The sequence below is a fragment of the Mus musculus genome, chromosome 19, assembly GCF_000001635.26.
Source record: "Mus musculus strain C57BL/6J chromosome 19, GRCm38.p6 C57BL/6J".
In the NCBI taxonomy this organism is placed as follows: Eukaryota; Metazoa; Chordata; class Mammalia; order Rodentia; family Muridae; genus Mus; species Mus musculus.
This window is the reverse complement of record NC_000085.6, coordinates 29,118,036-29,140,632: the sequence shown is the minus strand read 5'-3', so window position 1 is coordinate 29,140,632 and position 22,597 is coordinate 29,118,036. Positions and strand designations below refer to the sequence as shown.

General features: G+C 47.5%; 1 protein-coding gene and 1 non-coding gene across 4 annotated transcripts in view; both read right to left on the bottom strand.

Moving 5' to 3' along the window:
- Rcl1 (RNA terminal phosphate cyclase-like 1) overlaps positions 1-22,597 on the bottom strand; it is a 42,477-nt gene that overhangs the window by 3,219 nt on the left and 16,661 nt on the right. Inside the window, exons 3-8 of one of the 3 annotated variants that reach the window (NM_021525.2) lie at positions 22,233-22,408; positions 19,289-19,363; positions 18,743-18,867; positions 12,509-12,634; positions 9,827-9,983; positions 6,130-6,233 (exon numbers count right to left, since the gene is read on the bottom strand). In NM_021525.2, the coding sequence (NP_067500.1) occupies positions 6,130-6,233; positions 9,827-9,983; positions 12,509-12,634; positions 18,743-18,867; positions 19,289-19,363; positions 22,233-22,408 (763 nt within the window). The other 2 variants (XM_006527246.4, XM_017318268.1) reach the window with 2 other exon arrangements.
- On the bottom strand, positions 5,258-5,354 carry Mir101b (microRNA 101b). Its single transcript, NR_029778.1, has one exon. It is a non-coding gene; the product is annotated as a microRNA 101b (primary transcript).

Genomic DNA, 22,597 nt, shown 5'->3' with positions numbered 1-22,597 from the left:
GTCACAAGACAGGGACCAACTGCTAAGCACCATAGCTCAGGTGAGATATACTTTGCTGACCCTCCATGTAAGACCATACGACTTCATCTTTACAACGCAAGCCCATTTAAAATTCTTCCATAGAGCCTTCCTAGCCACTAGCACTCATCCATCTGATCCTTCGCTGTCTTAATGGAGTTTCTACAGCGTTCTCTGCTTAGTGGCTACATAAGTGACTGCCAGCTACACAGTGCTGACCCTCTGGGTAAGTCACACAAGTATCTCAACAATGATGGCCTGCACACATGAAACTCTCTCCCTGCTATTGAGACACTAAGAACTGAAGCGTTGGGGGTAACTGAGAAAGGACTTCAGCGATCTTGGTAATTAGGGGAAGTCAGCTCTCCCCCTGCTGGCTTTCTGGTCTTACTGACCATGGGAATTCTTTCCCTCTTTTTTCCTTTTTTCTTCTCTCTCCATCTATCCATCTGTTTCCCCATCTTGTCTTAGGGAAAAGAAGACAAAGACACAAACCCCACAGATAAACAAGCCACACACACGTGTGAGCCAAGTTTCTAACTGGCAGCCTCGGAGAAGAAAACACCAGGACCTTCCTCCCCACTTCTCTGCAGGCTGAGGGGAGGACAGCTCGGTCTCCCTCACTGCTGCGTAGACTAACACAGGCCTGAGGCAAGCTTCCCTCTGGGCCTCATTCAGCTACTTCACTCTGAATCATTCAACTGGACTAAAAAAGCCAGATGCCCTCTCCTGCTGGCAGAACTCCTGGGAACTTGAGCTTGCTTGGTGTCTTGGAGGAGGGTGGAAGAGATGCAGACCGAGGGTGCAGGCCTGTTTATGTACAGCATTGAGGAACTTGTAGCTTTTGGAACAGTTAGGAAAAGCAAAGGTTGTTTGACTTTCTCCACAGTGTTTTGCCGGCCTCTCGGGCTGTCTGAGCAAGCCAGCAGAAGATGGGTCTGAGGGGCATTTCAGAATGCCCTTCTTCCACCTCCAGCCTCATTTTCCCTACCATCTTAAACCCAAACAGCTTCCTTAAGAAAGTGAAATTGGCTGGGCTGTGGTGGTGTACACCTTTAATCCCAGCACTCGGGAGGCAGCCCCAAGTAGATCTGAGTTCAAGGCCAGCCTGGTCTATAGAGGGAGTTCCAGGACAGCCAGAGCTACACAGAGAAACCCTGTCTTGAAAAAGAGAAAAGGGCTGGGTGGGTATCTGATCCAAAATCAAGGAGCAGCTTTTCTTATAACCCTCTTGGGGCAACTAGAGTTTAATGCAACTTCTGAGTAAATGATCTTAGTTTCTCACTTGACAACTGGATCTGCACTGTTTTGTCTGTCTACTTATCTATCTATCTATCTTTCCCTTTAGAACAAAGTGATTCACTGTTAACACGAACAAGACTTTGCTATGAAAGCCCCCACTCTATCTGACAAGGTTTCAGAGACTTCTGGAAGCTGAGATAATTGTCCCTGTGTGCTTCCAAAGGTTGGTTGTTCCCACTGTCACTGTCAACAAGCAAGGACCATCTGCCCACAGAATCTCCATGGCCAGGCCTGGACTGGCTCAGGCTCAGCCCCTCCAATGCCCTTGGAAGCACAAGAGGGAAGCAGTGATGGGTCAGCCTCTTTCTGGTGATACGAACAGAAAATCCTGCCTCCTGTTTCACCAACCCAGGTTTCTGTGTCACCTGGACACAGGGTTAGGGTTGCCAACAAGTTAGGTCTAAGGAGTTGTCCTAGAAGCCGAGAGACAAGATCTGAGAGCAAGGAAAAACCGCGTCACATGGTTCCCTGGTTCCCCGCAGTCATTACATGGCAGCTTTTGAGACCAGTGGTGTGTCTGATGCCAACACTTCAACTCTACTCCAAGAATGACGTTATTAAACTTGGTTCAAGGCAACAGGAAACAGAACTGGTTGACTGTGCCGCTGGCACACAGCCAACCACTCTCCATAAGCAATATCACTTTATGAAAAAAAGCACCATGGTCCAAGGTGTCCAGAAGCTGAAATGAGGACTTGTGAACGTTGTAGCATGATGTTCTGTATCAGCAAAGTCGTGAGAAGCCAGTGACAGTGATGGGTCACAGCTCTTAAGCTAAAAGCAGTCAGAGAAGCAATATCTCCAATGAACCTGTTCCATCCCCCCAGCCCCCGCTTTTGTGTGACCCTGGCAAGTGACATGTCTTATCAGTTAAGATGAGGCACACAACTGCACCTACATTTTCACTCACAGAGGGTTATGCTGGAAACCACAGGAGTTAAAAGATTTAAAATGAACGGAAAGTTCAACAAAAGGGGCATCAGCCTCATGCTGAAAACCCAGACAAATGTCCAGGACTCATGAACTCATGGATCTTGGAGAACCTACAACCAGCATAATCCCTAACTACACTCTAAATAGTTGCTCTTATACCACAGCTAAGTGTGGTCCTCACGCATCAAGGAAACTTCTCTTTGCAACAGATAGAGATCATCACAGAAAACTACAGCCAATCAAAATGCAGAGGTGTAGAGCCCAGCCCCAACAGATAAATATGCCTATAATTCCCATACCTAAGGCTCAAAGAACATTTTGGAAGGTGGTGGGGGTGGGATGATTTTTAAGTGAAAAAGAATCAGTGAGTTTGCTGTGAGATTGTGACTCGAATGTTGGAGGCTACATCCATATGTTTCACCAACATGACACCTAAACATGAGCTGGACAGGCATAGTGACAGACATGCTAAACTGGAAGCAGGTGGGAAGTCCACGAGGCCTGAACACTATACAAATAACCAGAGGCAGCTAAGGACTGCTAGGAAGAGCAGGGGAGACAGCTTCTTCCAGGGAAGGGCACATCAAATGGTTACCAATGGTCAACCCCTGAAAATATTCATACAAGCTGCATTGATGTATTACAGAACATGTATGTATGTATGTATGTATGTATGTATGTATGTATGTAAGTAACAACAATCATTAAAAAAAGAGAGCCTATGAATTTGAAAGAGAGCAAGGCAGGATATATGAAGAGTTTGGAATGAGGAAAGGGTAAGGGGAAATGATGCAATTCTATTATAATCTGAAAAAAAGATTATCTGGGGATTGAGGCTATCTAGCTCAGTAGTAGAGCACTCGGTTGGCTAAGCAACACATAAGGGCCTGGATTTGATTGCTAGCACCAAACAGAAAAAAAAAAAAACAAAACCAAAAATCAAACAATATTGTCCTGCTCACGGCAGATACAGTGCATGCCTGCTGTTAAACAAACACTACCTACACCGCTCTGCGGAAGTATAGGTGGGAGCGTACAGTTGTTAAGGAATGTGGCTGGAAGCTGGTCGTACATTTTACAAGCACTGCACACAGATGCACACCAGCCAGTGTGCAGCAGGCCTCGGGCCTGAGATCACTCTGTGGAAGTTCACCTTCTGGAGCTCAAAGAGACACGATGGGGGATGGGCTGGGATGAGGTGAGGGGCCACAAGGCAGGATGTGAGTTCCTCAGATATAGTGCCTTGAATGCTGCTAAGCACCTCACCATCCATGTCATCAACAAAGACTCACAAATGCTCAACTCAGCCTCCCCTGGTGGCACTGCAGCATCGACAGAGCGTAAGTACTGACAGGTTGGACACCAAGGCCTATGCACAGGCAGAAAGCGAAGCTTGGAACACTAATCTGTCAGGATTTCTGAGCATTCTAAGGGCCTGATGATAGATATATATTATATGTGTAATATATATATTGTGTATCTCGATACATAAAGATATTTGATACATCTCTCTATATACTAATATATATAATAATGTATGATATATTTTTTTATGTTACTTCAACTTGTAAATAAAATAATTCCTCACTACAATGTAAAATTAAGCTTCCAGGGTTAAAACTGTAAGCCAACAATACTCAAATTTAAAACAAAGAGAGGTTCTCTTCTTGTGTCTATGGCATCCAATATTATTTATTCAACTGAGAAAAATTGTCTGGTCTCAAAAAGGTCACACATATAGACTTATTTCCTCAACTAGTACAGAGGAGCCGAAGCAGCAACCTCCTATAGCAACAGGGAGAGAAAACTTCTTAATCCTGGCACTCCAGAAAAATGGTACCCGAGATGCCATTCACACAAAGCAAACTCATGCCAACTGCCAGAGGCATGCACATGCCTTCTTCACACCAAGAATATTCTTGCTTTCCTCAAGGAAAGTGAGGTCCAAAAATCTGTGTCTCTATGACGTGAATAGCACAAGAATATGCACATGATACTCCCCCTGCCCCATCCTGGTGCCTGTCCCATTCGCAGATAAGATGTCAATTGTACCTGTCAGGGCCTATGCTCACCCTCCATCTTCTGAGATACTGGAGCCTTCCACAAGATTAAGGGCAAAGGGGTCCCCATCACAGACTTTGCTGAACACAATTCCCATCTGTGCTTGCTTGGGGCAGGCGGGGTGTGTGTGGCAGAGGAGGTGGGGTACACTAAGCCCTGGGGCAAGGAGCATGTGTCCAAGCCTCAGACCCAAATCTCAAGGCACAGAATAGTCCCATCTGGACTACTTTTAAAGCTCCACTCGGAGCAGACTACAGTCTCCCAGGAGACGCGGTAATCTTAGGTTTCTGGATGAAGAAAGGAAACCAAAAGGATTATGTGGTGAAGGACAGTCGCATTCCAAAAGGCTACAGACATTAAAAGATTATTCAAGGCCCCAGAGTTGGAAGTGAAAGACTCTCTAAAACTAACTTAAAAAAAAAAAAAAGATAAAAACATATATTCCATGGTCACATGCTGTTCTGCCGAGGCCCAAACTCTGGGCCACACACATTTGGAGACAGTGGTTTTTACAGACTCCAGGAGAGCCATGGATCCTCTGCTGCCCCAGAGCAGAAGCTGGACACAGCACTGACCACAAAAAAGCCAACCTGGCCCAAGATGGTCACTCACCACCAGTTGCTTCCAGGAACTGATGGGATCCCGCACCTAGGGAGCTGTGCTTGCTGCCACCTCCCCCCAGAACGCTCCAGTGACAATCTGTTTGAGCAGTGTGGACTTCTGCAGGTGGCCTGCCATTAGGATTGCTCAAGTCTAGGTTTCCTGTCCTGTGAAACCCTTTACAGAGCTTATCAGGAGGTAACGTGTGGCTCTTGGGGTCCTTCCTGCTTATCAGTGTCCCCTGCTGCTAAGAGAGTATATTCCCTTTCATCTTCTGTTCCAAAAACCTCCCACTGCCAACTCTAAAAAGTAAAAGAATCCTTCAGGCGCCTCCCCTCAACGTGATGGCACCGCCATTCTTCAGCTATCACAGTACTGTACCTTTCAGAGCTACAGCATCGGTACCATGATAACCGAAAAAGGGCAGTTCAGTCTCAGATCTACCTGCCCCTCCCACTTACCACCCCTCGCTGACCAAACAGCTAGCTTAAGTCTGTGAGCGTGTAAGTGTGTATACATGAGTACACGCTCATACATGCACACCCCCACACTCCAACACTCACGCATACACGTGAGCCTGTTTCCAAACCTGCTCATTTATCCCTGACTAGAAACTCCTCTTGAGCTTGGCGCTCTGTAATTCAAGTTTCCAACTAGCTACTGTTCTTGGAGTGTGCATGTTTTTATATCCTAGATGTTAGTATCCAGCTGCCCAAACGCATCTCTGTAACTCCCAACTGGTCTAATAGCATCCCTAGGAATTTTGCCTCTCTTTGGCTCTTCTAGCCAGCTAATACGGAATGCTATTAGAAAATAACCATTGACCACAAATAAGAAAGGCAGCGGGTGAACGGGGTGTAAAGTGAATAAATAAAAGTTTTTAAAAGGAAAAAGGATGCCAGCAGGAAAATGAGGATGGAGAAGCTTCCAGCTCCATGTTTGTCTCCAGGATAGAAACAAATCACAAAGCAGAGCCACGAGAGCCACCCAGCGTGCCTGAGAGCTCAGAGAACATGGGGACAGCAGGTGTACTGGGAAGAAGGCAAGGCCCGAACCCACGTGTGAAGAAAACCATCAGGTTAATAGTGGCCACTGCTGGCTGGTTAGAGATCAGTACAAGCAGGGACAATGCTGTGGTCACAGGCTACACACGGCACATCCGGGTCACTCTGTACAAACAGAACACATGAGCGAGGACAAAGGGAAACAGCTTACGTGTAGGGTGAGAGTGGTCCCAGCAGGACTTTGGAAACGTCCTGCTGTCCAAGGGTCATGAGCAGCAGAACTAGACTTTGGTTGGTCGAGTCTACGCATCCACCCTGTAAACACAAACACGCTGATGATTAATCATAGTACAAACCAGAAAGGGTAACAAACACGCAGGGAGAGAGGAGGACACAAGCCCTCAGAACACCAGACCCTCAGACAGTGAACTGAAGGTCAAGCAGCGACAGACAGAACATGGCCTCCCGAGGAAGATTCATCTACAACCATCGAGACTAAACTAACAGCTAACCCGAGTAACAGCTGAAAGTCACGTTCCCAAGATCTACTGGGGAAAACAGTGAGCCCTCCCTTCCAAATTGGGGCATTTCCTTCGCTCTAGGAGAGGTACAGTTGCTCCCGAGCAGACGACCTATAAGGATCTGGTGAGGCTCCGAGCAGTGGGGCACACACAGAGAGTGAGTAGCTCTTACAGGTCTCCCTGCACTCAGCCCATCTTGCTCTGAAACAACTCCAGATGTTCCTAAGTGCGTCTTACCTCTTCCCATGCGACCTAACACCACAAAGTGCCACAGTCAGACTGCTTGTTCTTATTACAAAGACATTATCCCACCCCAAGTTTTCTTTCCTTCTTTTTTGTCTTCCAAGCATAAGCAAAACAGTTTTCTTCAAAATTTTCCTCCTGAAGCACAACTGTTTCGTTTGCTTCCTTTTTTCATTCTTTATTTCCAACCATGTCTTTAAAGAAGAGGCCTTTATTCCTCATTATTCTTTCTAGGGTAACAATGTCAACACATATACAACTTTACAGAGTACAAGTAGGATGTCATAAAGTTTTTACCCATCTTACATATCTGAAAACTTAAGTTTGTGAGCATGGCTCACTGCTGTCCAAGGCTAGACTCTGAGTATAACAGGCAGTCAGCTGAAGATGCTTACAGGGGACCTCCTTCCTTTTCAAAGGCACCCAGGGCAGGGAGTAAAGCGATCCGCAGCTGTAAACACCCTCAGGCTGTCACTCTTGATTTAGTAAGCCTTTATGAAAATCTATCCCTCTAAAGTTAGTAAACAACAAGAAACATTTTTTTCATTTTATTCATCAAACTTTAGGATAAAAGCTGCTTTTCCATACAAACAGGAAATCTGACCAACCAAACCAATTGTCTCACAGCTCTTGTTTATTTTTCCTACAGTCCTAAAAGTAAGCTGTTGTCCTCTCCTGCTCCCTGCACCGAGCCACTACTGCACCGTCCTCAGATGACTTGTACTAGGTACTGGAGGGACATTTTAATGCAGTAAATATGTCACGGTCCATGTACAGGACATGGTGGAGGGAGCGGGGGCTACAAGTGGTGGCACAGCTGAGGCCGGCTTTGGGAGCAGGCTCTTGAAGTGGCTGAGGGGCCTTGGAAAGAAGACAGGAGCAGTGGAGGGGTACGGCTCACAGGCACTGGGAAAGCGCCAGGCTCTATTCTATATTCTATAGAGGGTGAGGAGCCAGTGCAGGGCTCTGCAAATGGGCAGAAGGAGACTGAGTCCAGGTATGGAAGGAAATGAGAGGGAGGTTGAAGAGGATGTGCAAAGAATCTCCCGCTGAAGACAAGAGCGGCTCCCACTCGAGTGTGAGGTGAGGAGAGGTGGAAAGACAGCAGGACAGAACCCCTGGTACATGGTAACCCATGAGCAGAAACTGGTACACGGAAACCCCTGAGCAGAAGGAACTGGGTCAGAGACTCACTCTCTCTCTCTCTATATATATATATGAGGGTCTTATGCTTCCATGTCACACCACAGACCTACAGAGAATTAGTCAAAATAGCATGAAGTGTTTCAGCCTTTTAGTAATTAAGGACTAGACACTAACAGGAAGTTTTCTTAATGACTAAAACAAAGCAAACTTGCTTGAGGAACAATAATAGTTTTTAAAAGACCTCAATTAATCTAACACAGGTTTTCCTCCCGTGACTGGTGGGAAACCCAAATGCCAGCTGTGCCCATGGGCTCCTGCTGAACTCCTCTGGGTCATGGTGTCTGCCGTTCTCCCATGGTCTCCTAGAAAGGGACGTAAGTGTCCCCATAGTTGGAGAGAGGACACAGCAGCCCACAAGGTCAGGTGGAGACCTACACAAGCCAACGAGAATCTCAGAGGCAGACAGTTACCACTGTACCCTTCTACCTGACAACACAGAGATGGGAAATGTTATAAAACTCTATGAATTAAGTAACTGGTGAATCAATGGCTTTATCCTTCTACCCACAGACGTCTAACTACCACCTATCTCTCAAAACCAGCGCTAGATCTGTCATTAAAAATAAACTGATGTGGCACCAAAAACCCTGCACCAGACCTGGGCTACACAAGATTACTGACAGGCCGTGTCCTAAAGGAGGTCTCACTCCCTGGCTCCACTGCTCCTAGCAGCAAGCACAATGGCTACGCCTTGCTCTTCAGCTGTATCAGGAGGGGCTCCTATCTTTAATTAGGTAGAATGATGACGTTCATCACATGACTAGTGCGCAGGGTTCAAGGCCGGCTTGGATCAGCTTGGACAGGGGAGCAGACTACAATTGTAAGCAGTCTTCAACTGTGCAGGAACTGTATCCATAATGGGCTCGCTTAGGAACACACTTTCCTCTTGCCAGCATCTTCTCTTCCCTCACGATCTCCTCCTTCCTGTCAGACACCTCAGCCGTGGGAAAGTCAAGTGTGTGCTCACTTTTGTGCCTGCTGCACATGTGATCAACAGTTTGTAGCCATGAAGAAGTCAGGTCACCTGCCTGACCTGCATCCTACCCACACAACCACAGACACACGTAGTAACTGGCTAAAGTCTATCTTTAACAATGCCAAGTTCTCACACTTCCCAGAGCCTCCACCACGCTGTGACAGTCTGGCCTTCCCCAAACAGTCTTCAATGCCCTAGAATAAACGGCACAACTCTATCCACACACAAATCCAGATTTCTACCTTGATAAATCTGAAGGTGAGTCCCTATCTCCACAGAGCAGCAGCTGGGGCAGCTGAGAGGCTGTAGTCCTGGGACTAAAGAAATGGCTTGGAGTTAAGCCCACTTGCTGCTCACGAAGAGCACTCAGATTCACCACAGCACTCACAGACTGGCTCGTAGCCACGTACTGCAGGGGATCTGACAACCTCTTCTGGCCTTCCCAGGCACCAAGTATGTATGTGGTGCACATATATTCATGCAGGCAAACACACAGAAAAATCAAAACAGATGGGGAGAGGTGTGTGTGTGTGTGTGTGTGTGTGTGTGTGTGTATGTGTGTGTGTGAGAGAGAGAGAGTGAGAGAGAGGGAGGGAGGGAGGGACAGAGACAGACAGAGGCAGATGAAAGAGGGGTGGTGGTAGAAGTGGGGGACACTCCTTTTGGTCAGGCCAGTGCGCCAGCCATCATCTTAGCCTTCCCTGGTTGCTTTATTTTGAACCCTCACTCCCTCCTCTCCTCCGTCCCCATGAAAAGCTATATCTTCTGTGTCCCAGTAGAGCAGACTTGTTCATGGACTAGTTCAATGAACCCATTCAACTAGTTAATTCTAAACTGCTTGATACTCGAACACAGGCGAGCTCTTTAGCTCAAGTGCCCAGAAAGGAGTACAGAAGGAAAGACATCCGATCGTCTTTTCCTGACTGTTCCTTTCTCTGCGCCTGCAGAGCCAGGGGACATACCCTGTAGATCTCTTCAAGTAGCAGCTTTGCACAGTTCCTGCCGAGGTCCTCGGGAAGCACTGCTGCTCCCTGGCCCTGGGGATTGGAGGCCAGTTCCGCACTCAGGAAGGTACCGTTGGTAGTCTCTGCAACCAGCGACAGCCCAAAGCCTGGAGACCTAGAGATGCAAGGGCGGACACCCAGTAAGCAAAGGCACACACGGGGCACACAGCGAAGACAGATGTGTTCTTCATTAGAGGAGTAGACTCCGAGGAACACTAAGAAGAACCAAGGCGAGAGGAAGTTTGCATGCCCTTGCTTCCTCCCTCTCTGCACTTTACAAAGACTCTCACAGTACCTAACAATCACAGAATATGATGTCAACAGGCTTCCAGGTATCCGAGCATGCAAATAACATCAACGTTAGCTCAGTCTTGTCTTCATTTACAAATGAGCACATGCTGGGAGAAGAGGCTGAACACGCTCAGCCCACTCAGCTGAAATGTGGCAAAGTACATTTGAAATGCAGGCCTTACACATTCCAGAGTCTACGGAAGCTCTCCAGTTCCCATTCAACCCTAAACTACAGCCAGGTCAGAACTTACTACAACCTTGGAGACGGTGTGACTACAACTCTGAGAAATACCATGTTTCCCTTAATGAAAAGTATAAAGCCAGAAAGGGGGAAGGAGCCCCAAGGTTGTACTTTTGTCTGGAGACAGCACTGAACTCAGAGCCCACTTCCATGAGAACCATCAGTGGGCTAGCACTGTGGTCTCTACCACCCAACAGCTAGAACCTAACAGTCTGGTCCAGGACCACAGAGGACTCAGGGATCCAACAGGCAAGCAGCTGTAGGAAGCTATCACAGCCAGGAACCAGAAGTATGCAGCGTAGACACCTGAGTTTCCATCCTCACAAAACACAGCAACAACAATTTAACCAGAAAAACAAGACAAAACAAACAACAGTTCATAAACAAGGGGGGAAAAGCACTTCTCCACAAATTTGCCAGATCTGATGCCTCAAATGTACCTTGTCCAGTGCAAAGTAAATATATCACTAGAGAAGCTTTGCCAACGGAATGCTCCATACACAATTGCAACACAGACCTGCCGCCTCCAACGCTGTTCAACACTGCTCATCAAATGTCTTCCATATCTAGAACACTGGCCAAAGTAGTTCCATAGAAACTCTATGTAGAGTCACATTCACTTTTATTTTTAGAGATTGTTTCACTAGGCAGCCCTAGCTGGCCTCATGCTCGATCCTTGTCTTTGAATCCAAAGAGGGCGGGCGGGGGGGGGGGTAGCTGTGCACCATCAGATCTGGCTCAGAGATGCTCTGCAAGCACGTGATGGACTCATCACGTGGAAGGATCCTACTGCCCAGTTTTAAACTTCTTTAAAGCAAGGATCCAGCGCCCCTGACTCACGTTTCACAACCTAACATCACCAACCCTTAGACAGTTAGAAAATTTAACATAGAGATGCCTCTGACTCGGGAGAAACCGTGTGTCTAGCATGGTGGCAGGAGGAGCATGACAACCCTGAGCCCCGCAGCGGGAGTTTGCCAAGTGTTGCCGCCATAGCTTTCCAACCTATGCAGGACTGCTTGATTAGTATTTCTTCTTGAAAGTAATGGCTGTCAAAATGGGCCACACTGAGCCGATGTGCGTGCTGGTCTAAGTGCTAAGGTAGGCCACCAGGCATGAACATGGCATTTCAGCAACTCTTACTCGTGTGGAACCATCACTGGTTCTGATAGGGAAGTAACCCAGGCATGACTTCACAATGATTCATAACCTGTAACCTGGGATTTAAAAACTAAACACAAATGTGAGAAATACATCGGTTTTATACATAATTTTTAACATGGAGCTTGGTACTGATCTGTATTTACAGCTGCTACTGAGAATCTGACTCTGTACCAGGGCAGCTGGTTCGAACAGTACTATAAACGGCTACTCTATAGCTGGTGGCAGGCAGCCTGGCCTTTGGGCCTGCACTATTCCTCTCTCCCCATTCTGGAAAAGCAAGGGATCTGAGAACAGACTATCCGGGAACACTCAGCAGCCTCCGCTGCTACCCACCCTTTCCCAGCCCTCGGCAATCCCCTCCAGAAAAGAGTGGGCCCACTAATCCAGGCCTACAGCTGAGGAAGAAGGCAGAAAGAAAAGGCCAGCATTAGGAGTTGCTGTTTCTGTAGCATGTACAGACTTGCTACATACAGATAGTGTACATAGACACCTTTTAAACGTAATATTTACAATTATCCTAGGGTACATCATTAGCTCAGTGTGTAAATAAAGAATGTTCTGGTGTTTGAATAAAAGGCATGGGAACGTTGATGACCTTCCCGTCCCCAGAGGGAAGGGCCAACTCTGTATAAACATCCTTTCTAGCCCTGACCTCTGACACCATCACTTTCCACTGGAGTCTGTGAAGGCCAAACTTCTCGCTTACACTCAACCTCCCAGTCCTCTCCTGGACTCTTTGCTCAAATCAGGAGAGACTGAAAGAGCTGTGAGGACCAGCTGTGCTGCCCTTAGAGAAGAGGCGATCTCCTAACCCAAGCGGATAACTGCAGGATGCAGTGGTTTTAGTTGAGGGAGATAAAGCTGGAAGGCAGTGAGATGAGAAAGGAGCGTCGCCATAGTCTCGCCGAGCTCAGCTGCTGAAGGCTGCTCTGGAAGGCACTTACTTCCCAGAACTGACGCCTTTCATGTGATCCGTGTAGATGTAGATGTCAGGTATGAACTTGTTGAGGATGCTCCTTGCGGAATCCACGATCCGGTTTGCCATCTGAGGTGATACACGAACTGAGTACCTGTGGCCCAGGGTTAAGGACGTTATAATGCTGGGATGCCACGACAGTGGAAAGCCAGACAGAAAGCCAGCAAGTCTGTGCCACGCTGGCACTTACAATTCCCATCTCACATTATTTAACTCAAGAGTTCTGTAATTAAATTTTTCATTATTATAAAAAACCAAAAACCAACAACAACAACAACAACAAAAAAAAGCCTTTCAAACAGTCATGGTGAAAAGGAATCTAGATTCCTAGAACAAAAGGTATAAAGTCAGGTCCCACAGCCCAGCCGTGACTTCCCAACCAGGCTTCTCTGTAACTGTCCTCTCCACACAGTGTGAAGATGCCTAAGCTCGTCACAGCCACAATTGGGCTCCCAGTGACAACTGTGACAACTTTGCTATTCTTTGCACAGTCCGACTACTCTAAGGAGCCTCTCTTTGACCTAAGGCCAGGCCAGATACCACAGTGGCTGACCCTGAGCCAATCCCAGCACCTCCCCCCGCCCAGAGACTTGGAAGCAGAAAACGTTGCTGAAAGATCAAAGTGACTGCTGTTTTAAAGACCACAGGTTTCCCAAACTATTACTTAAGAATCAGTTGGTGCATCTGTGAGGGCAGAGGGGCTCTACTTGATACTCTCTGGTGGAAACTACTACCTAGTACTCTACAAGGGACTCCGTTAGAGAAGGAAGAAATTGGCAAAAGGGGTTGGTGGAACCCATAACCCTGAACTAACTTTGTAACAGAGCCTGACTCTCCTGACCCCACGTTCAAACAGCAGTGTATGCTGGAGAACTGGAGGGATACACGCAGGACTAAGCAATGGAGAAAGAGCATAAGGTAAGTCCACGTGGACGCCGACGTAATGTGAGCTGCCCATTCCCACGGGGCTGTACAGTAATTACCATCAACAACACACGATTTTCATTAGAACTAAGAAACAAAAGGCTGTGCATGGAGCCTGACCTGTCAGCCAGCTCTTCTCCTTGACTGGACCTGAACCCAGCAAAAGAGCAAACATCCTGGATCCTGCAGTAAAGGCTCTCCAGTCTGCTCAGTGAGTCCATACCCAACCTGGAACCGCTGCCTATGCTGCCTACCTCCACCCAGTCAGTCTTCAACCTCAACTGCCTCCCGGTATGCCTCGGTCCACAGATGCCTCCCACCTGAAGCTCTCCATGCTGCACCTGACCTGAACTCACCACGTCTCCCCTCAGACACATGGTGTCCTTGCTCCATAAGGCCACGGGATTTACTGTTTCATCCCTCACAACTCCAAAGCACTTTTGTACCAAGAATCACATGACAAATATTTGACTTGACTCAGAGGACAAATCCAAAATGGCGAAAGAGCAAAAGGGATTTTTTTTTTCCAATACACAAAGAACCCGGTTTCATCACCACCCCTTCTGTCCAGAACGTACTTTGAACACCGTTGAGACAAAACAGCCCTAGGTCTTACAGCCTTTGGACTGAGTGGGTGCTATCTTTCTGGGGCCTGATCCTACCCACTGTCCCTAGGACAGCTCAGGAGGCGCCACCACCCCAAGACAATCCCACCACACTCAGGATTCCCAAAGTTCTTTCACACACACCTCACCTTACTTTATGCTCCCAGAAACCCTGTGCCTGGGCCCTAAGTCCTGGCTCGGAGCTTATTGCCGAGTAAGCCTTTGGGATGCAGAGCTGAGACACTTGCTCAAAGCTCAACACACCTGACTAGGAAAGAACAGCTTCCTTTCACCTCTCCTGAGATAGGGAAAGCGGGGGGCACCAGGGGGTTGAGTTGTGTGTATGTGTGTGTAGTATACACGGTGTGTAAAAGAACAGACCTAAAGACTCAAACTCTCAATTAGCCTCTTTACTGAGAGACTGTTCTACAAACCCTAGCCCATCCGAGCGAGCCTTCTGTCAGTCCTCCAGCCTCTGCACTCAATCCTTCCACACGGAACCATGAGCTCTGGATCAGAACCATGAACTAAGTCTGTGCTCCCTCTCTCTCCTCAGAGGGGATGGCAGTCAGTAAGTGAGGCCAACTCTCTAGTCACAGCTGCTGGCTCGGACCCCCACCACTTCCATCCCAGGACCTGTCTGCTTGGCCACTGATCTGCAAGCAGGGGTAACAGTACTGGGGTGGGGGTGGAGGTGGGGTGTCAGTTAAAACCACAGTGTTCCCAACTCCAAAACAAGGATGAGCTCAGCCCGGCCAGAACCAGCCCTACAGGTGAAACCCACAGAATTAACTACCGGGTCTCCAAAGTCAGCTTTTATTCTCGGATCCTAGAACTGGCAAAGGCGGGACGAAAGCCCGCATTCCTTTGAGGGGCTTATTAAGTAACAGTCCCACTGACTGATGCTGGAATGCTTAGTCTTCAGATTGGGTGCTGTGAGTGCTTCCATGGGCAGGCCCGTGCCAGTTTGGATGTTTTGTCACCGCTTCAGTCAAGAGGGAAGATGTGACACTTCACAAGTGTTTCCTGCCTCAGACTCCACAGGGGGAAGGTTCCAAGCACATTAGCAGTGAAATCCAGGGAGACGATACCTGTCCTACCCAGATCTCTTACCGCTTTTACTACACAGACTACCAACAGCATTCCCTACATTCAACCCCGCAGCCCCTCCCTCCCAGCACTCACACCTGTCTACGTCTGACCTTCAATCTAAGGCTTCCAATCTCTGCACCTCCAGTCTTCCTTCCCCAGAATGGTGAGTCCCACTGCCTTACTAAGTGAGGCACATTCTGGCTTCATCCTGACTCTCCAGCTTTCCGCAGCTCTCCACCGTTATACTGCACTGCCTACCCACTCTGCCAGGTGCTTCCATCCCTGGAGGACACAGGCCTTCTCTCCTGCTTGCTACCATGGAAAAATTCCAACTTCTTCTGAGCCCTTGACCTCATGACCCCAGGACTTTTATTGTCTTCAGTCACGATGCAACGCTGTGCCGGCACACAGCTGCCATTCCTGCCATGCCTTTCCCCAACCCTGCCCCTCTCTTTACCTCCGATTCATCTCAACTTTCAAACCCATCCCAACCCTTTCTACTCACCCCACAAAGTTCTACGTTGAATCAACCTTACCGCTTGCCTGTAACTGTGAACATATGCTGAGTAACAGGAGATACCATCTACCACTGGCCTACCTACACCTTCTAGTGCTCACACTGCACATGTACTCAGCTAACTTCATTACAGCCCATTCAGTGGACCAACAGGCCTGGTGACAAGAGTCAACCAGCACATCAGAGAGCAGCAGTGCGCAGTGGACCCAGTAAGTCCCACCACTGAGATCTCAATGATCTCGCCACTTTGCTTCAGACTCCTGTTCTCCCAAATTCTTTTTCTAACGTATAGAAATGCTCAAATCATGAACGACCTCTCTTGTTTGTGTTTCTGTAACAGTGCTCATGTGTGTGCTCATACCCGTGGAGTCCAAGAGGATAGCCTGAGGAACACCAGCCACCCCACTCTCATCCACAAAGCACTACTGGGAACTGGCCAGACTCTCATTAAACCTGAGCCCCTCAGCTAGAATTGGTGGGCAGGGTAACAGTCCCAGTTATCCTGTTTCCCTATAACAAGCCCCAGTTATCCTGCTTCCCTGTAAGGGGTGGTTCTGAGGGGAAGGTCCTGTTCCCCAGTTGGTTCTTGATCCATCAGTAAAGAAAGCCATGAGCCAATTGTTGGGCGGAAGGGACATGCGGGACTTCTGGATCCCAGAAGGCAGGAAGAAAGACACAAGAGAGAGAACAAAGTTAGCTATGCCTTGGGAAGAGGAGAACTGGGCAACCATGTAAGATCTCAAGGTGGAGTGGCCACATAGGCTGTTCCTTCAGGTGGGTGGTCAGAGGAGTTTAGCAGCTGAAGATTAGGGCAGGAGGAAAGAAAGATAAGAAACTGATAAGGGCACACTTTTCCAGGTGGGAGACAGCAACACCCAGCAATAGTGTCCAAAGGCAAGACGAAATTGAACAACTTCTGTGCCCTCTGGCTGAGGATTCAAGGGAAGCTGGGAGGGGGCTGGTAGCTTGGTCATTTCCTGGAGCAAAGACGGGTAGAGCATAAAACTACGTGCTATATTTCTCCAGTATAAGAATTACATACACAGCTGGGCGGTGGTGGCGTACACCTTTAATCCCAGCACTTGGGAGGCAGAGGCAGGCAGATTTCTGAGTTCAAGGCCAGCCTGGTCTACAAAGTGAATTCCAGGACAGCCAGGGCTATACAGAGAAACCCTGTCTCGAAAAAACAAAACAAAACAAAAAACCAACAAACAAACAAACAAAAAAGAATTACATACATGCCACTACAACACTTGACTTTTTAATGTGGGTTCTGGAGAACCAAACTCAGGCCTTCATGTTTGCAAAGGAAGAGTTTTGTAGACTAAGCCATCTGTCTAGCCACAGCCTGTCTTCAAAGGTGTATTCTGGACTGGAGAGATGGCTCAGTGGTTAAGAGCATTGGCTGCTCTTCTAGAGGACCCGGGTTCAATCTCCAGCATCCATGTGATAGCTCACAACTGTCTATAACTTCAGTTCCAGAGGATCTGACAACATCATACAGATATACATACAGGAAAGCACCAATGCACATGAAATGAAGACAAAACAAGAAAAGAAAAAGAGTGCACTCTGCACTCTTTCCCTGTTGAGCCATCACCTCATCTTTCTCCTCTACCTGTGGAGAAAAGAACAACCCTAACACAGCTACTTCCCTGTCCTTCACCCCACAGTCCAGAACTGGTTGCATGTTCTGTCGCCATTGCTTCTCAAAGAGCTCCTTCTGGGCTTCTGCTTTCCCTACCTTCAGTCCTCAGCAGGAGCTGGCCTGGGTGTCCAGGAGGTGCTGGCTTCTTTACGTCCCTCCTCACTCACAGTTCTGATGGCTGCCCAGGGCGCCAGTCTCCTCGCTCTGCATTCCTCATGGCTGCTGACTTCACAGCGTTCACTTCTAGCCCTCATCTTGCCTCCCGAGCTGCAGATCCTCAACTCTAAAGTCCTCTCCAGACTTATTTCAGTGGAGCCATCAAATCCAGCAATGTAATACTGAACTCACAACCACCCCATTCCACCCTACGCTGGCCTTTTGTAGCTACTATCAGCACATATCCTTACCAACAAGCCTCGGTGAAAAGCATTAAAACCAGTGACTCTCAACCCTCTGCAGCAGCTCCTGCCTGACCTCTCACTACCCCACTCCCTGCCTCTCTTCGGGTACAATAACTATGTTACCATGGTGACACTAGGTGAGTTTCTTCTATAACCATACTTTCCAAAATATCACAAAAGTTCTTACATGACCACCCAAGCTGTCCTGATATGCAAATTTGCTCTTCAGATGAAAACCAGTGACATTTAAATAAAGGCCAATTGCTCAATATGGCCTTCATTTCTTCACTGGCTCCTGTTCAATTCCTACCCCATCGTGTTCATCAATTGTCACCGACTACTTGAGTCTTAACGACCCACATAGCTAGCCGTGCCCCAAAACTGTGGTGTGTAGCTTCGTCTGCAAACACCCACTTTTCTCACTGAAGCACCCCCCTTTCTTGCCCTGCTTCACAAACTTCTATCCTTTAAGGCTCATTCAAATGTCCCTGCTTTTCTGCAGATTAAAAAAAAAAAAAAGGCAGAGGTTAAAAGCTAGGCACCAAATTATTGACAAGGTTTAAATCCCATTCGTACCTATCAGCTATGAGACATTAACAAACAGAGCTTTTATATCCCAGTTTCCTTATCTGCACAATAGGATGTGAGTTAACTTGAAGCGTTCAGAAGCTTAACTGAGATGCATAAAGTGAACTTCCCCTGAAGGACACAGGAGAAACACTTCACGGTAGATCACAGTTACATTCCAGTCGCCAAAGAATCCTCCAGACAACTGGCCACCCCCACCCCTGTCCCAGCTGCCCCAGCCCTCCCCCTCCATCATTTACATGTCACACCGGAGCTAAGGTTTACAGAATTATTGCCTTCCCCAGACACTGTAGTATTAAGTGAAGAAAAACGAGTTCAGCACTGACACTTTCGTGAGATTGTTGCTGACAGTGTAAACAGTGAGAAGGCGTAGCACTGTCATCTTCACGAGGCAAGAAGAGAAGAAGGACTTTAATGCAAAGGATACGCCATTCCTCTGATCCGCTTGATTTTTCCTGGGTCTGTGAGCTGGACAGGCTTCAGGACCTTCCTCACGGGGCAGGAGAAAAGCACTTCGCCCCCTCCTCCAGGGGGCATTCCCCGACGCAAGATCTGCACAAAGTGGTAAGGAGGGCATGGGAGAAAGCAGACATGGAAAACATGGGTTCCCCTGACACCTAGCCCAGGAAGGCTAAATCATTCCTATGGGGCTTTGAAGGCACTGTGGCGTCTCAGGAGCTCCTGGACACAAATTACACCAGGATGATTCAGACAAGCGCGGCAAAGGGCCAGACTCCATGTGGCTCTATTCCTTGTCTAACCAACAGCTGTGGTGAGGTGTGAGGGACTCAGTTCGTGTTTATAACAGACCTACCGGAGAAGAACAACTCGACTGTGGGAACTGTTAAAGGTCTCTCTCAGTTCAAGGTTTGAAGCACTGGTTAATAAGCCTCATCATATATCGCATGCTTCTTCCAATCAGCTAAATAAAAATGTCTTGGATACATACAGCCAGCAGTTCACACATTCTCACCTTTAGCTCAAATGATTCTCCATCGATCCCAAACTGTTTCAGTAGAGGGAGCGCTGTCGCTTTAAGAACATCAACCTGTAAGTTAGTTCAAGGAATTTTCAATTAAACTTTGAACATGTAGCTAAAAGTCCAAGTGGTAAACAAAACTCAAGAAACTGCTGGACTCACACAGAAAACACACTGGGACCTCTGCTCATTCTCACAGGTATCACGCCCATAACATTACTCTATTAATTTATTAATAGACATTATTATAATGTTATTTTATTAAGCCTTTTCCAATATACATAACAAATATATTCTTTAACACTTAAAGAGTTGGTACCTCTCCAGGTCAGAGCAAGCCAATGAACCCTCAATGTTTACCTAAGAATCCTGGTACAGGTGCTGATTCTACATGGGGAGTTGGGAGGAGCCTTAGAGGGAACAATGCCCTCAACATGCACAAAGCATTGAACCCCCCAATGGTAATCACAGTAGCACTGAAGGTTCATCTCTTCTGTATCTAGAGCTCCCAGAAGACCCTGGGGAGGCCACCCTGGGACAGGAAGCAAGAGTAGTGGCATCATGAGCAGAAGAGACCCAGTCTTTTGTCCCAAGTTCGGCCTCTGATGAGCTACGTGGCTCCAGTGGGGGAGTGGGGTGGGGAGAGTCACAGAATCTGTTTCCTTCCCTAAGACAGGCTTCAAGCCCCGCTGTCTCCATGATGCCACAAGTCCAACAGGCTGATTCAACTCAATGATCCTCCAAAAAGGCTCCAAGGGCAGAAGATGGGCGGTCAGAAGTAGAAATGATACACAAGGTCTAGGAACTAACTCATTCAGAGTGGACAGGGTGTGGCGGGGGCAGCATTTGGCAAAACTATTAAAGATTAGCTAATTTAACTAAATATTAAAGGTAAATACATTCGAAAGGAGAAGTTCTGAGAAATGTGTCGTTGGGTAATTTTGTCCTGTGGGGAACTACACAGTGTCCTTATACAAACCTCGATGATAGTCTACCCCAGGGTTTCCCTAAAGCCCAGAGAGTAGTAACTCTTCCTAAGTGCTCTATCTTGACAGCCTTCTCATGTTCAAGTTTGTCACTGTAATGCCGTTGGAAGATAGGGCCTTTCAGAGGTGACTTAGTAACGCAAACGCAGTCTTCGTGAATAGGTTATGGACAGTCTCAGGAAAGCAGCTTAGTTATTTCTGAAACTAGCTTCTGAGAGAAGGTTAGGTCTGGCTTGATTTCTCTGCCTTGCCAGGCCATTGCCCTTCACCATGCTACAGTGTACACCATTTCTTGAATTTCCCAGCTTCCAGAAGAGAAAAACGTTGTAATTTATCAACTACCTAGTCTCGGGTACTTTGTTATAGCAAGGCTCCTCAGACTACGACACACGCTCCTCAGCTGCACACGGCACGGGCCAGCTTCTACCTTCCAGCCTCCAGCTACCATCCCGAGAGAAGGAAGGCTTTGAGGGCGGGAAGAATCAGTTCGCCTAGTTCATGAACCCCACTCCTATGCAGAGAGCAGAACTATGGAGAGCAGAGGAAAGCAGATGCCCGACTTGAGACCCCACGGGCCGAGGTTGCTCCTCTTTACCCAAGACCAGCCACCTCTGTTGTAACCCAGGCTAATCAGGTCAAACCACGGCATCTTAGTGGTAGGTGGCAAAAGTAAATAGTCTCTAACTACGAAAGCATAGTCTACATAAAAGCCCCATTCCCAGGGAACTGATCAACTCTCTCTTACTAACACATGAAGTGTTTTTAAAAACTTGTTTACAATAGTGTTTATGACCACTAGCGGTTATAGAATGGGCATGAAACAGAGCACAGTGCTAAAACCCCAAACCTGTGTTTACCATTATGAGACAGTTATCTACCTACAATCTAAAAGTGCAGATGCCTCCGCTCCTACATAAAGTAAAGGAGCCATTTTCTATAATCTTGAGACAATGTGGGGGAGGGGAGCAAGAAGCTCAAATTTAACATTTTAAACAGGTTGCATAGCTTTCTTTCACCCACAGCTAAAAGCTGCAGAGCTTGAGCCTTCTTCAAAAAGTCCATGTAGCTACGTTTCCCAGCACGGAGGAATAAGTTCTTGACGACCCAAGAACTCATTAACCATATGGAACCACTGGTAAGCAGGAGCAGTCGCCATAACTGCTCCTTCCCAGTCAGAAAGCTTGCAGCACCTTGCAGTTACCCTCAGAAAGTGCTGTGGCTTGTGTCTATAGAGAAGACAGGGGGCCCCTTCAGTGAGGGCGTCATGGCCTCGAAGCCTCTTCCAGTCAATAAAGTATCCAAACGTGAGAACTCCTTCCCTCCCCACAGGATGCTAACATGGACATGACAGCCATGGTGAACAAAATGAGAACTCGCGTTGGGTATTAAACCATTCTCCTCCTATTTACAGAAAGGTGACCTGTTTAGTGAGACGCCTACTGTTCCCCACAGCTACCAACACTCAGAGATTCCTTCGTGCCCTCACGCCTACTGTGTCTGAAACCTCTTAGGTGAAAACTCCTTGAATTAATGGCCGAGGCAAGACTATACTGTGCCAATACCCAGAGATTATCATTTCCTGCCTAAAACTTTGCTCTGCTGCCTTCTAGCCTTGGTGCTAATGCAGGCTTCTAGAGGCTCCACCTGACTGCAGCCAGCAGAGCCAGATATCATGTCGAGCATGATGGGGCAGCAAGCATTATTCTGAAGGTCTGTAGACACAACAGAGAACGGCGCTTTGATGGGTGTTACCCATCATCTCTAAGTTGATGATCACGGGACTTGATTCATCTGTGTGTCTTGGATGAACTAACCTCTAAGCTTCAAGGTAAACAGAAAAAGAAACACGTGAAAACAGAACTGCTGTGCTCATAAGAAGCTTCCTTCTAAGAACTCGAGCTGTAACAACAGACAAAAGAAACGTCACACTACCGTCTGACCTCATTACTCACCGAAGGGTCAACCTGGTCATTGGTCACTCCTCGCAGAACGATTTTTAATGGGTGTTTCATAAACGGAGCCAGGCAAAGCAGAGCTTCCAGGTAATAGCCAATGCCACGGAGGACACTGCAGTCGTGCTCCACAGACCCGCCATACAGGAGGCCAGGCTGGTAGTATAAGGTTGTTCCTTAAACGAAGAGGAAAACAAACAAAACAACAACAAATGATGGAGCAGTAACACAACGAAGTGTGGAGACAACAACGAATGTAGTGTGTTCCAAGGGGAACTTGGCCAAGGCATCCATCCAAGGAGCACAAAATGCTATTCCTGTGAGTCCATACTTCATCTCAAAAGCTGACTCACTGACACCAAGCC